At 36.6% G+C, this 15796-nt stretch overlaps 1 protein-coding gene across 1 annotated transcript; it reads right to left on the reverse strand.

Moving 5' to 3' along the window:
- Positions 1-7204: 7204 nt before the first annotated feature.
- LOC108256701 (receptor activity-modifying protein 3) lies at positions 7205-12724 on the reverse strand. Its single transcript, XM_017453841.3, has 3 exons — positions 12270-12724; positions 8930-9089; positions 7205-7537 (listed from the first exon to the last, which is right to left on the reverse strand). Exons 1-3 carry the CDS (start codon positions 12319-12321, stop codon positions 7282-7284), a joined length of 468 nt encoding a protein of 155 aa, XP_017309330.1. The 5' UTR covers positions 12322-12724; the 3' UTR covers positions 7205-7281.
- Positions 12725-15796: the final 3072 nt, after the last annotated feature.

The following is a 15796-nucleotide window of genomic DNA, read 5'->3' on the forward strand; positions in this document are numbered from 1 at the left end:
TTGTTGAAATACATATTGTGTAAACCTTTTCTAGGTATCATTCCTTGTCATATCAAACATCCAAAAGAGTATAGAACGTAATTAGTGAGGCTTAGTTGGGAGATGCAACAATTAGTAGATTTGTATGATAATCGCACAAACATTAAAAATGTTAAAGTGCACCGATTATAGTTTTGAAACGTGCCTACTTTTGTTTTAGAGGTCTCATACAATAGATTTACATGCATCCAAGGTCAAAAAAAAAAACTTTAATTTGCTCATAATTTAAACTGCAGCATTATCTTTTTTTTCCAGTCCAGTGTCAAAAATGACTAAATTATCTGTTCTAAAGGATTCATTCTAAACTCCTCCTTTCAGAGAGCATACTCTGCTCTGATTGGTCAGATGCCCTAGTCTCGTCTCTTTCAGCGAGCAGCCAATGAAGACTAGAGGCATGGTTTTTTGTTACAAACCTACTTATGTTAGTGCAGGAAATAAGTCTGACTACTGATTGGAAGGTTGTAAATTCAAATCCCAACGCTGCCAAGCTGCCCCTGCTGGGCTCATGAGCCCAAATGCCAAACCCTCAAATGCTTAATTGTATAAATGAGATAAATATAAGTTGTGCTGGATAAGGACATCTGCCAAATGTCATAAAATGTTAAAGTCTGGAATTACTAATGACTTGTTTCAGCTGTTCAGAATTGGTTCCTTCTTTTGGCAGTCAATGACTCCATTTGTCATGCACTTTGATTTTTGAAACTTTGCAGATGTTTTTACATTCACAAACAACTATATAACACTACATGAAAGGTAATATTTGAAAAACCATAATAGGTGCACTTTAATAATAGAGCAGTGGGGCTTGGATTAACAGGGACACTACAATGCCTAAAAATGTAGTTGACACGAATGTTATGGAATGTTTGTGGTCCAGCTGTATGATATTAAATTTCAGTTTACTGAAATTTCAGCACAGTTACTCCTACAGTTGATGGCTTGTAAAGACCAGAGAAATGCAAGAGGTAGGCTACATGTCCACTGCACACAAATTCGACACCTGAAATTTCGTTCCTGTTCATTTCAAACGGGGAGTACCGAACTAATGACACTAATGACACCTACACTATATGGCCAAAAGTTTGTTGACACCTTACTATCACATTTAAATGTGGTTTTTGAAAATCCCATTCCAGATTTAGTCCCCCTGTGTTGTTATAATAACCTCCACTCTTCTGGGAAGGCTTTGCACTAGATTTTGGAGTGTTGCTGTGAGGGACATAACACATTCAGTCACAAAAGCGGAAGAGATTGGACACTGATATGGGGCGAGGAGGCCTGGGGTGTGGTCAGTGTTCCAATTTATCCCAGAGGTGTTCAGTGCAGTTGCAATCAGGAGTCAGTGCAGGCCACTCGAGTTCTTCCACAGCAACCTTGGCAAACCATGTCTTTTGGATCTCACTTTGTGCACAGGGGCACTGTCATGCTGAAACAGGTTTGGGCCCCTTAGTTCCAGTGAAGGGAAACTGTAATGCTGCAGCATACCTAGACATTCATGACAGTTGTGTGCTTCCACCAGACAAAGGTCTACATATGGGTGTTTATCTTCAGGTGTCCACAAACCTTTTTTTGGGGGGGGGGGGGGGGGGGGGGGGCATAACATGGTGCACATGTGGATAAACAGTTACTGAAAGTGAGTGTGAGTGAGAATAGATAACAGTGCATTTAATAGCCTTTAGTTTATGGCTGTTTCAAAAGCTTGGCCTGATATGGCCTGGTCAGAAAGTGAGGTGGCCCCCATGACCTAGATCATACAATATGATTTTGTAAGTTACGCAATGTGCAGTGTAGTATGACTTTATTCTGAAGAACTATGCATGTGTTTAATAACCACAGAAACAGCTTTTCAAGGCAAAAACTTTATTTACTTGTCATACAGTCATTGTCATCTTGAAGATCACCTCCATCTCTTATTCCCAGTTTCTTTTGGGCTTTTAAAAGGAACTTTCTGGAACTTAAAGGGGTCATATGATGCTTTTTAAACGTTTTTAAAAGTTCATTATTTTGTTTATTGGGTGTAATAATAGGTTAACATGCTTTAATGTTCAAAAAACACATTATTTTTCACATACTGTACATTACTGCAGTACCTCTATTCCCAGTCTGCCTGAAATGAGTTACGGTTTCTCCAAAGCCCCTCCTTCTGAAAAGCCCAGACTGCTCTGAGACTGCTCTGATTGGCTAGCTGACCCATTGGGTTGTGAGTGGACAAAAACCTCAAGCGTCTGTCAGAAATGTAACACCACTTATCATAATGGCGAGTGTCAGCTTCCAAGGCTTCTAATGCAATTCTAAGCTTTTAAGCAACACAGTTAATAATGTCGTCAGTTCGAGCCCAAGTCAGATTCAGAAAATGCGGATGATCGAGATCAGCCGGAACCAACATTGCAAGCAGGACTTGAGCAGAACGTTTCACAGTTGTACGTTTTTATTTTGAAACTCTTACTTTTCAGATGCGATGTTATAACAGTTTGATTTGGCTTATGAAATCAACAGACAAAAAGACACAAAATACAGACAGGTAACTGTGTCACAGGAATGTGCGTTACTCTGCACGTTTATAAGTAAAAATTCACACAGCTGAATATCAAAACTACTTCAAAACAATCATTTTAGCTAGCATGTTAGCAGAGGTGTACAACTGAGCCCTGGGCCACAAAACAAAACTCATCATTTGAATTTTATGAAGTAGATGCTTCATAAAATAATCAAACATACTTATTTTATGGTTTTGATTCAGACACACAAGATTGGGGTTTTGCTTTCACATCGAAACACACAGCGTCTCCACGACATACCGCCAACACAAATCACTGAAGCCTCACCTTCTTTCTTCTGCCTGCCTCTGGACAGGATTATGCTTATATTTCGAATAGTGACATAGACGTTTGCAGAAGTAATATCTGGACTTCGATTGATGAGTTTTAGGCAGGTCTGGAGCAGTGTTCTCTGTTAGATAGTCTCTAACAAAGGGATTTATTCTATGAGCTTTGTAACTTTGCAGATCTTTACAGATCTTATACAACTTTGCAAGTCACAAAATGAAAAGGAAAACATTAAAAAGCATCATATGTCCCCTACCCTGTCCAGGGTGTACCCCGCCTTGTGCCTGATGCTCCCTGGGATAGGCTCCAGGTTTCCCCGTGACCCTGAAAGAAGGATAAGCGGTATAGAAGATGGATGGATGGATGGATGGATATGACCCCTTTAAATGGTCCAGTAGTTATGTTCTTGTGCCTGTAGATGGCGGAATTAAACACTAATACACTTCAATCATATACACAAGACTGTACCAGTTTCTTCTTTCTTCTGCCATTTCTCCTCATTCACAAAGCATCTCACAAATTTGAGACTAGGTGTAGCACACTGCCAAAATACTCAATAAGAAGAAGTTTTATTCTAGGTTTTTGTTTATTTGTGTGTATTAACGGCCCATGTGAATGGCATGAGAGAAATTAAATGATATAGACAAGTTTTCAGGCACAATGTAACAGCCTGCTACAATCCATAAGTCTCAGATATTTTATCATAGTCTTTTTTTTATTGTGAAACCCTGGTATGTAGAAGTATATGGTCAACCACTTTTATAGGTTAGTGAGTTTTCAGCATTGTCAAGTCAAGTGGGTTTTTATTGTTGTTCCTCTATATAGCTTGTATACTGCTATATGTACAATATGTATAATGTTTATTGCTGTCCATCCTTTTCACTGTTGAGGAATTAAAAAAGACAGCCATAAAAGGCAGCATAATAATTTGAAGAAAAAAATCTAAGTGAAAAATATAAAGTTTAAAATATGTTAGCATGTTAGATGTTATTGATGAACAGTGAAATTGGACATTTTACATGCCATAGCCCATGCTCCACTCAAGAAGCTGAATTTATGAATACTCATTGAAAAAAAAAGATCTAAGTGAAAAATATACTGTAAAAGATTTATATATAAATAATAATAATATATATTGTAAAATATGTTAGTTGTTGTTGATGAAAGATTAAATGATAATACGCTCTATTAATTCAAACTGTTTATTTCATTATAAAAATAATTTTAAAAATAATATTACTTAAACATAACATAAATTATAACTTATTTTACCATTGAAAATTTGTTTCAAACATCAATCAATTCTATTCACTCAATCAATTTCAAGCAGTGAGTGTATATGTAGCAAATGTCAAATCATTACTTTAAGAATTGTAATAGTATCATCCATCCATCCATCCACCTTTAACCGCTTACTCCTTTTCAGGGTCACAGGGGAGTAATAGTATCATATTGTATGGAACTCTGAGGTTTACACTCTTATACAGTACAACACTGCCTTGGATGTGGAACCCAATTCCATATTGAATGAAGTGCACCTATTTAGGGAGTAGGGAGCCAGTACAATCCAATTTTGGTTTAGATCATTTGGCTGTTGTAATATTAATTGTACACGTGGTAAATGAAAAAAAAAACCACATGCATGCTGCAATCTATTTATAGAAATAACTCGCTCATAAAATATTTATCACGTCATCATCTCTGACAGGATGAGATCTACCGGGTCAGAGAGAAGTGCTCTACACGAATGCTCAGGGCAACAGCATTGGTGTATCCTTCCCACAAGCCTGCATCAGATAACAGGAAAGAAAAGCGGTCACTGGGTGATATGAGGATATCATGATGATAGAATATGTTAGAATACACTTTTCTGAGATATTGTGATATGTTTATTATAACCAGGTTCATCCACTTTATAAGGTCTCCCAATCATCATATGGAAAAGCCGTGCATCCGGGCAGGATAACTGAAGAGTTCTTGTCCAATAAACATAGAGATTTTTTTTTTCTATAAAAAGTTCAGGAGGAGACGATAAACACCATGCTTCACCATGGAGCTCGTTGGTGGTGTGTCAGGGGATTTATAAAAGATTTACATGCAGGTGGTGCTGTCCACTGAAACAGTTTGATTAAAACAAACAAATAATGTGATGTCATAATGAGATATTTGATCATTTGATTTGCTAAAATATTTCATTTCACCAAACCATCAGTGATGAATAATATAGACACATTTAACATAGAACCATTTCATCGCCACATTTTAGTAAACTGGTAGTTTCCCATGTAGTCAATAAGCAGTCCACTGTGATTGGTAAGACCACAGATGTTATCATTACAATTTTCAATAGGGATTTAAAATTTTCAAAGTTTAGCACTGCTCTTTTGTTCTCCCCATGCTGCGGGGGTTTCCTCCAGGTATTCCGGTTTCCTCCCCCAGTCCAAAGACATGCATGGTAGGCTGATTGGCGTGTCCAAAGCATCCGTAGTGTATGAATGGGTGTGTGAGTGTGTATGTGATTGTGCCCTGCAATGATTGGCACCCTGTCCAGGGTGTACCCCGCCTTGTGCCTGATGCTCCCTGGGATAGGCTCCAGGTTCACCGTGGAGGATAAGCGTGAAGGATAAGAAGGAAGGATAAGCGTTATAGAGGATGGATGGATAGCACTGCTCTTTAGGAGATTGACCAAACAGAGCACAGATCACACTAAATTGTGTTTATATTGTGTTTATTTCTCACAGTGCAACATACAGCTTTAAAATAAGCTAAGATATGTGCTCAGCTTATCTTGGTGCTATTCAAAGTTAAACTTGGAATCAGCAGTTTGGGATTTAATGGATAAATAGGAAATTATTGCCTGATGCTTTCATTGCATAAAAAAAAATCTTTGGAAATGGGTTCTCATATTAACGGCATGTTGCTGCAACAACTTATTCTAACATTTCAGCCAACACTGTACAATGTTGTATGACAGAAAATACATCATAGAAAATGAACTTATACATCATGCAGCAGAACAACAATATTTCATCAGAAAATTAGGTATTTGTAACCCTGCACATATTTTTGTACCATAAAGATTATTGTAAGATAGTAATGTGAGCATAGCACTGAACCCCCTCTTTTGGAAAGCCAGGACCAAATTTGAAATGTTTAGCTTAATATTCATCATAAAACATTGTGACTTGTTTTAAATGGTTAATGATTGAGTATAAATGCTGTGTCATTCACCGCACTGAAAAATAATTAAAGTCATGAGGTTTTATTTATAGTATAGGTCCTGTAACCCTGGGGGTTGGGAATATGTCTGTGTGGATGTGCCATATCTGTTGCAGTAATATGGACAAGGAAGGCAGGAAGGCCAGTGGGGGTTGACATCCTGTTTGGATTGTCTGCTTGTGAGTGTGGGAAAAGGGTACAAATTGATGTTAGTGGGAAAGAGACAGAGCAGAAAAGGATAAAGAGATTAACAAGCTATATGCCATGTGCATATAGAGTATCTTTATGTTTATGTTGTACCCTCAGTTCACACATACACTATAATATACTTCTTTCTATTCTATTCTATTCAATGTATATGACAATAGTGTATATAGTTATCAAAACATGTCACAACATGATCACATTTTGGCACCAGGTACAATAATGTATATATGATTCAAGAAATTGTGACAGTTTTTGTACCTCAAGTCAGCGTATTTCCACTGTTTCACTGCTGACTGTGGGAAAGATTTTTATGTCCTTCTCAGAGTTTAGTTTGAAGGACCAGTGCTTCATATTACATTCTTTAAGGGCATGAGGCAACAGAGTTGGGAATAATTTACTCCATTTTACTCCAGTTTGTGTCTTAAGGTCCCTCACAATACAAATATCTTCCTTGCCATGCACCCTGTCATACTTTATTTACTGTACATAAAATAATCTTTATACTCTCAATTTAGTACACAATTAAGTACACAGTTAGGGCTATATCCTAATCATGTCCATGAACCTGTTTACATGGCAAATTCAAGCCAATACTTAGTAGATTCAAGGTTTATCCATTTTCTGTTCTCTTCGAATTGTACTGTTTTATGGTTGTTTATTCTCTGTCCCATTCCTTGTTATGAACTATTTTCCTTCGGAAGAAAGCAAATGGGGGAAAACACTGTAGGATGTATACCAAATGTCTATAATTTTAGGCAAGGTTATTTAATAAATCACTGTAACATTAAAATCCCAGTATCACCAAGCTGCCAGTATTGGGTCCTTGAGCAAGGCATTTAGGCCTCAATTGCTCTCATTTGTTAGTCACTTTGGTTAAAGGCATCAGCCAAATGATTTAAATACAAATACAAAACTCATAGAGCCAAGTTTAATGTGTAAGTGGTGAAACAGGTCTTGTATATAGTATACATAACATTTTAGCCTATAGGTACTATCTTTTCTTGCTGCACCATACCACTGATGTGACCATGGCCAGTGTTAGAAAGACTGGAACTATGATAAGAATATCTATGGTTAAGGTCAAAGTGTCTTCTTGATTGTCACTCCAGACCACGAGTGTAGAAGTGCAGTTGAAAAAAAATTGTTTGTGGATAAGGATAATATAGTGCTCTACGACTGGGTGAGGCCAAAAGCAGCCGATTTTCACTGCATTGTTCTCTGTGCAGGATGTAAAGTAGTGGTACTGTCTGTAGAGAGAAACAACAGATGTCAGAGTGACATTGCATTCAGTCACTAATTCAGACACACTATACACATTACTGATATAGTCATATTTACAACTGATCAAATGAGCAATAAATACATTTGCATATGTAATATATCATACATTCAGAGTTATCTGCAGAATAGTTATCTATTGGAAGCATTCATAACATTTAAATAAGGCTTATTTCATGTAAAGGAAACCTATTCAGATGCACACGATTTGTTTAAACTGTACTGAATGTACCTTGATGTGGAACCATAGGTTTCTGCCCTATATCACCCACATTTATTGAAGCTACCTCTCAGTGGCTTTTTGGGATCAATAGTTGAGTCACAGTCCAGGGTGTAGCATAGATTACAGCAGCTTTTTCCAACATGAATAGCCAGTCTCCTCTGGAAACAGACTGACCTTCTCATGTATGGTTCATCTAAGTATGGCATAATCTTACAGGTTCATGGGTGTCAGACTATGGGCCACCAGCTGGGCCTCTCCAGTCAGAAAAGCCTGGATACAGAGCCTGCATACACTTTAGTCAGGCAAGGTGGTGCTGTCGAACATATCCATCATTGCCTCAGGATCTTCCTGGGGTGTCATAGGACAACTTCATCCATGGCTTGCTCGTCCATGATATATACATGTTATATACACAACATTGATACTATTATATAATAGTCAGAACACCTCACTTTTAAAGCATTTTCAAAATAATCAATCATTTTATTAAATGATAAGTCACAAACAACTAATTTCCTATTAAAATCTCACCCTAGGTTCAACCCCAAAGTCTAAGGAAAAAACAACTTTCTTTATCTTGTTAGGTTTATGCCAATTTATCACTCTTTCTTTCAGGTTTTTCAGTGTGAAAGCTATAGCTCAAATGGCTAATGTAGAGAGTAGTATGACTGCACAGTGCATAAGCTGCTGCTTATTTAGATGACATAATAAACTGTAGTACAAATTGGCAGTGGCATATGCAACATGTGAGGGCAGTCCTAAAATCTTTGTTGATAAGCCGAGCTCACAGTGAACCCAGCTAAGTGTGTGATTGTATGTGTGGAGGTATTATATCTGGGCTTTCACTTGGATCATGAGCAGATGCATCCCAAAATTGACTGCTGGGATTGTGGCCAGTAGCTCAAGACCAAAAGAAAGAGGTGAGACTTTGATAGCACTAAAAGACAGATCCAGTCTAGAGGGCCAGGAGCAGAGCGAGAGGATCTTTATGAGTGTTAAGGAGGCTCTTTGTGGGGGGCTCTGCTTCACTTGCCTTTCACTTGACTACTCACTAAAAATATTAAAATGGAATATTATTTAAGATTATTTATTGTAATCCAGCATGTCGTAAAAATATAAATCTGATTAAAGTGGTTACCTAATAAAATGTGTTAAGTTGCACCAATTCTGGGGGTCTAACTCAGCCATATCAGTCTTGAAGCGTCCTCCACACTCCTCCATCTCAAGGTGAAGAGCTGTCTTATTACACTCCAGAACTCCAGGACTGCATGTGACTTTCAATTCAATGTTCTCTTTTGCTATAAAGAAGAGATTTGTCAGAAACATGGCATCTGCACATCAAAAGTTTTTACTACACGTCTAGAATACATACCTGTAGTTAATATATATATATATATATATATATATATATATATATATATATATATATATATATATATATATATATAATTCTTACTGCCTCCAATAGTACCATTTTTTTTGACTGTAAGAAAATAATTTGGGAGTGGTCAGAGGATAACCTGCTGTAGGTTTCACTTACAAAAGGATACAGTATTTATACTATGCAGAAAAAAATAAATGTCCCTTTTTCAGGAGACTGCATTTTAAAGATAATTTTATAAAATCCATATAAGCTTTACAGAACTTGATTGGAAAGGGTTTAAACAATGTTTTTCATGCTTGTTCAATAACCATAAACAATTATTGCACATACACCTGTGGAACAGTCCTTAAGACACTAATAGTTTACAGATGGTAGGCAATTAAAGTTACACACAGTTACAATAACTTAGGATATTAAAGAGACCTTTCTACTGACTCTGAAAAACACCACAAGAAAAATGTCTAGGGTTCCTGCTCACCTGCATGAACATGACAAAGGATTGCTGCAGAGAGGCATGAGGACTGCACATGTGACCAGAGCAATAAACTGCAATGTCTGTAATGTAAGATGCATAAGACAGTGCTACAGGGAGACAGGAAGGACAGCTGATCATCCTTGAAGTGGAAAATTACATGTAACCATGTGTCCCCCCAGACACGATCGAGTACTTGCAAATGCCTTGGTGGAATAGTGGGGTAACATCTCACAGCAAGAACTGTCAAATCTGGTGCAGTCCATGAGGATGAGATGCTCTGTAGTGCTTAAAGCAGCTGGTGGCCATCAGATACTGACTGTTACTTTTGATATGGACCCCCTTTATTCAGGGACTCATTATTCTATTTCTGTTCATCAAATGTCTGTGAAACTTGTTTATGTCTCAGTTGTTGAATGTTTTTATCTTAATACAAATATTTACACATGTTAAGAAATTTGCTGGAAATAAAAGCAGTTGAATGTGAGAGGATGTTTCTTTTTTTGCTGAGCATATATGGTGCAATTTTACCTATTATGCACTTCAGTTAGTAATAATGTTTGAAGCCAATGGATGACAACTTAAAAAGAAAAAAACAGCTGTTGAGGGCAATTTGTTTGGATGGTTTGGGTCCACTTCTCCCCTTAGAGAAGGTCACTGCAAATCCGTTTTTCTGAGCACTACCTTTAGCTTATGATGAATCCCTCTTATCCAGGTTATTATTATTGTTCTTCATTATAATAATAATAATAATTATTATTATTATTATCATTATTATTATTAGCAGTAGTAGTAGTAGTCGTAGTAGTAGTACTAGTAATAATAATAATAATAATAATAATAATAATAATAGGCCTAATGAAGTTTACCTGTCCAATACCACACTGAAAAAAATATATTGGTGTGAAATTTACTCAAGAAAAGTGTGATCATTTCCACACAAAAAAAGGTCAATTTAACTAAGAATATTTTAGTTAAGCTTCACATGGCACCAAGGATTTCGCTTCTAAAAAATTGTAAGTGAATTTAACTAGCAATTTTCTTGTTTAATAAATACATTTTACTCAAAATTGAGGAACTGCATAAATCTCAATACTGCAAAAAGTACCCATCAGCATTACTAGTTACTGGTTACTAACACCTTTAATAGTTCCAACCTAAATTAGCACACTTATGTGTAAGCACAGTCATATCAGCCTTTCTAAATTTGATTGGACCCGAGATGATTAATTAACTATAAGATGTAGAGTCGCACGCACACCATACACCTGACTGAAAAACACAACTTTACCAAAACACTTGATCTTTCATAACATTTCATAATGCAATAAGCCTTAGGCCTTATTAAGAAATATTGAAAACAACCTATCTATGGCAGTGGTGGCTTAGTGGTTAAGGCTCTGGGTTACTGATCAGAAGGGTGGGGGTTCAAGCCCCAGCTGTCAAGCTGCCACTGTCAAGCTGCCACTGTCAAGCTGCCACTGTCAAGCTGCCACTGTCAAGCTGCCACTGTCAAGCTGCCACTGTCAAGCTGCCACTGTCAAGCTGCCACTGTTGGGCTCTTGAGCAACGCCCTTAACCCTCTCTGCTCCAGGGGTGCTGTATCATGGCTGACCCTGTGCTCTGACCCCAGCTTCCTGACAGGCTGGGGTATGTGAAGAAAACAATTTCACTGTGCTCTACTGTATATGTGACCAGTAAAGACTCATTATTATAATGCTCGAAATTAAATCCATTTAAAGTTATATGAACACCTAACTGCGTTCAAAATCCACGCCAACATTTGACTATGAAATCATCTCAAGTAAACATTACTTCTTTTTTTTTCTAGTTTTGAAAGCACTTACAAAATAATAGTAAATTTATCCCAGTAAACATAGGCTATACTTTGGGTTTTAGTCACATATTTACATGAATTAATTTAGTAGGCTACAGAACTTGAAGCAAGTAATAATTGTAATAATTTTAATAATATTCAATTAATAATTTTGTGTAAAAATCACAGATTGGTTTTTGTTATATCCCTATCTACTGTATGATATTTTTAGTACTTTATAGAGGCCTAGGCTATATAACTATATCTGTTAAAATAATCAAGGAATCACATTCAGGTGAGACAAATGATGATATTCTTAGTGTTAAATAATGTATTCTACTGATAAATAATATATACAGTATACTACTAGACTTAAATAATCTGTAGTAATTAAGCCGCCTGTGGCAGAGACTCTAAACTATAAAACTGTTCAGTTCCTTTCAGTGATATTTCACAGCTGAACTGCACATGAGAATGATGTGTAATTAAATACTTATTTTTTCTATAGATATTTTCAGAGAACTTTTTAAATCTACACTGGCGCTGTATGCATTTATAAAGAGGACGGTTGATTGTTCAAGCACCAAATAAATAAAAACAATCAATTCAGTCCTGCATTTTATTCTCAGTGCAAATGGCAATAAAGAGAGACTTCACCAGGAGCAAATCTTTTTTTTTTTTTTTTTTTTTTTTTTTTTTTACAACAGACAGTAAATGTTGCAAAATAGGAATAGGCTTCTGCTGTTTAAAAAATCAACAAACAAATAAACAAACAAACAAAAAACATTGGTTTTAATTTTACTCACCTAAAATTCCAAATACAAAAAATAACAGCAGCTTTGTGGTATTAATATCCATTCGGAAGAAATTTCGAGTCCTACAATGTGTTTCCTTAATCCTCAGTTTGTGGACAAAAGTTCATTAAAAACCATAAATCGATCATAAGCTAATAATAATAATAATAATAATAATAATAATAATAATAATAATAATAATAATAATCAGAGCACTCTAAAACCACACGTTTGGAGAACGTGTAGAAAAGAAAGGAGACAGCAGGAAAACGACAGATAGCGAACAATTCGGTGGTCTTTTAAACAAAAGCTCCTCCTCATCCTCCTCCTCTTCTTCTGTAGGAACTTCTGCAGGTCAAACCATCCGCGCTTCAAATTCCGCTCGCATGTATACAGCACATTACGGTAGTGATCGCGCAAAAACACTCTCAAACCATGGCTACGACAAACAGTAGCTGCGTTTGAGTTTGGAGATGTATTCCTGAAAAAAAGGACAAGAAAAAAATTAGACAGTAAGGATTAAAATACATGGGGTGTGCAGTTATCAAACACATTTATATGACATAAAAATGAAATATTTTTAAGTTTTTAATTTTTGAGTTATCAGTGTCCCAAAGCGTGAGGCATGGTCCTTACCAGTACCCAAACTCATGTACAATATATACTGATTCAAGACCTGGGGAGCTGAACAAAACACACCCTTAGCCTATAGTGATGTGTCGTTCATGAATGATTCGTTCATTTTGAACGAATCTTTAATATGACACTTGAACAAGAACAACAAGTCTCAGAAAGTGATTAGTTAATTTTTGACCACGCATGCGCTGGAACATCCCCCCTGGTTCTGTACATTAAACAGAAATTATAAGTTCACCTCTGAAGTCTTTGGGTTTGAGTCGAACGAACAACTCGAACCCAAAGTCTGGAGAGGTGAACTAATCACTTCTGTTTCCGATACTGCATTGTGTATTGCCAATGGGGTGGTCACAGGATGAACAAATGACTCATACCTGAAGACTCGAGCGATGAACTAATAATTTCTGTTTCGGGGAACAGACGTGACAAATGTGACGTGACAAAAAACGACTCGGATCTGGAGGTGAGGTGAACTAACAGACTGCACAGCCTAAAAACCCAGCTAAGCAATTAATTAATCATTTCTGTTTCTCATAATTCAGCCTTGGCTACATTAGCCTATAGTTTATTTTTTATTCCAAATGTGATCAATGTTTGCTTAAGTACTAGAGGTGTTGGGTTAATTCACAGGTAACATTTTAATTATATTCTGCTGAAATGAACGAAATGACTCGAAAAAAGATTTGTTCATTTTGCTGAACGAGATTCAAAGATCCGAGTCAGTAAAATGATCCGAACTTCCCATCGCTGCATCTACAGTAACAGTATAAACTCTCGTTTTTCCCCACTCGCTCTTTAGCTCTCTTGAAGTTAATAACACAAAAATACACAGCTTACCAAGTTACCAAAAAACTATCAAACAAAAACTCTTCTATCCTGAAGACTGTTCCATGTCTGAAAACTTATAGTTATAGCTTTACCTCTGACTGTTACAAATCATAGACACTGGTGACTCCTTTCACAAATGTTAAATAAACATCTCCTTACAGAAAACTTTATCATATCAATGACATCATTGTTTTTCTTTTTTAAATAACCACACGTTTTTCTATTTATTTTTAGGTTTAGATTATGTGGTGCATCCACCATACAAGTTCCTGTAAATGAGCTGCTACTATAGAAACAATAACATATTAAACAATGTAATAGACATGCAGTCTTAATTTGTAAAATGTGAGGTACCGGAATACCAAAACGGAGGTGATCCAGCAAGTGAATACACAACAAGCGACTCCACAACAAGTGTTCAACCTCACAACAAACATTTTACTCAGGACAACGGGTCTTATAAAAGTACATTATGCATAACAACATAACAGACAAATAACTACATGAATACCAATATCAATGTTCTGAAGTAGTGCAGGGTGTGAGATACTGTATGTGTACAGTGGTGCTTGAAAGTTTGTGAATTTTCTAGCGATCCCAATTAAATAAATGAGACAAAAAAGTTATACTTGGTCATTATTGGTTACTTGGTTAACTATTGAGGTAAATGATCCAATATTACATATCTGTGAGTGACAAAAGTGCATGAACCTTTCAGTATCTGGTGTGATCCAATCGTGCAACCTGGCCGGGTGCCAACCCATCAAAGGGCACAAGCACAGTCACACACACATTCATATGTATTGTGTTTGACTGTGGATTGTTGGAGTTCATTTGGAAATTCCAATCAGCCTTTGTTTATTTGGAAATGCCAATCAGCCTACAAAACATATCTTTGGACTGGGGGAGGAAACCGTAGTACCCAGAGGAGAAAATGCAAACCCCACACACACACACACACACACACACACACACACACACACACACACACACACACACACACACACACACACACACACACACACACACACACACACACACACACACAGTGGCTGGAATCAAACCCCCAACTTTGGAGATGTGTGGCAAACCTCCTAACCACTAAAACACCATGCTTGGAGGGTAACAAGGTCTTGAATTTCCTCCATGGGTACACAGTCTGTCTGACTGTGACTTGGTGGAATCCAAACTTTAGAGAGATTTTTTTATTATTATTATTATTATTTTAACTTTTCTAGCCTAATGACCATTACCAATTCTTCTCCTGAGGTCCTCAGAAATCTCCTTTGTCTGTGCCATAATCCTAGATGTTCACATACTTTTGCCACTCAAAGATATGTAATATTGGATCTTTTCCCTCTATAAATAAATGACCAGCTATAATATTGTCTCTTTTTTTTATTAGGTTCTCTTTGTCTACTTTAGTACTTGGGAATGTTATCTAGGCCATCAAAAGCTACTCCAAGTTAGGGAGAACCGGGTGGCAGGAAGGTTCCTGCCCCAGCAACATCCCTGGTATTTCACCTTGGAGTAGTTGTGAGAGTTTCCCGCTGTTATTATATCTTGGGAAATTCAAGATGCTGCCGTTGCTATCCACAATTCCTTGCGGACTGAGCGTGCGCACATATCTACCTTCAGTGGTTTTTTTTGAATAAGTAAAAAAAAGGACTGTAAAAAAAAAAAAAAAAAAAAAAAAAATGCTGGTACAGCTGTAAGTCGCATTGCCCTTGCCCAATTTTACAGTAATTATAACAGAAAAATTTATCTTTGTATTTGCTGTCTTTTTCATATTTTAAATGACCTTTGTATTGCTAACTGGTACTAACCTCCCACCCTACAATTTTTGGTTCTTGTAAATTCAGTGTGTTGATTGAATCAAAGTAGGCAAAGGAACTAATAAGAGAGAAATTATTTGTGGTTTAAAAAAATAAAGATTAATTGGTAAAAATGTGTTTTTATCAATCAATTTTATCAGTAAATTTTTGTTACCGTCACATTTCACAAGAAAAATAGAATCGTTGCTATAGTAGGACTCATGTAGAGCCGGAACCTTTAAAAAAAATACATTTGTTTCT

Source organism: Ictalurus punctatus, chromosome 23, assembly GCF_001660625.3.
Source record: "Ictalurus punctatus breed USDA103 chromosome 23, Coco_2.0, whole genome shotgun sequence".
Taxonomy (NCBI): domain Eukaryota; kingdom Metazoa; phylum Chordata; class Actinopteri; order Siluriformes; family Ictaluridae; genus Ictalurus; species Ictalurus punctatus.

What these genes read in the sequence shown, in the direction of transcription:
- LOC108256701 (XM_017453841.3), bottom strand. Translation starts at nt 12,321, where the DNA reads ATGGATATTAATACCACAAAGCTGCTGTTATTTTTTGTATTTGGAATT. An exon ending in TTTTGTATTTGGAATTTTAG is followed by an intron (nt 9,090 to 12,269) that starts GTGAGTAAAATT and finishes TCTTCTTTATAG; the next exon opens with CAAAAGAGAACATTGAATTG. An exon ending in AACTTAACACATTTTATTAG is followed by an intron (nt 7,538 to 8,929) that starts GTAACCACTTTA and finishes TTCTCTCTACAG; the next exon opens with ACAGTACCACTACTTTACAT.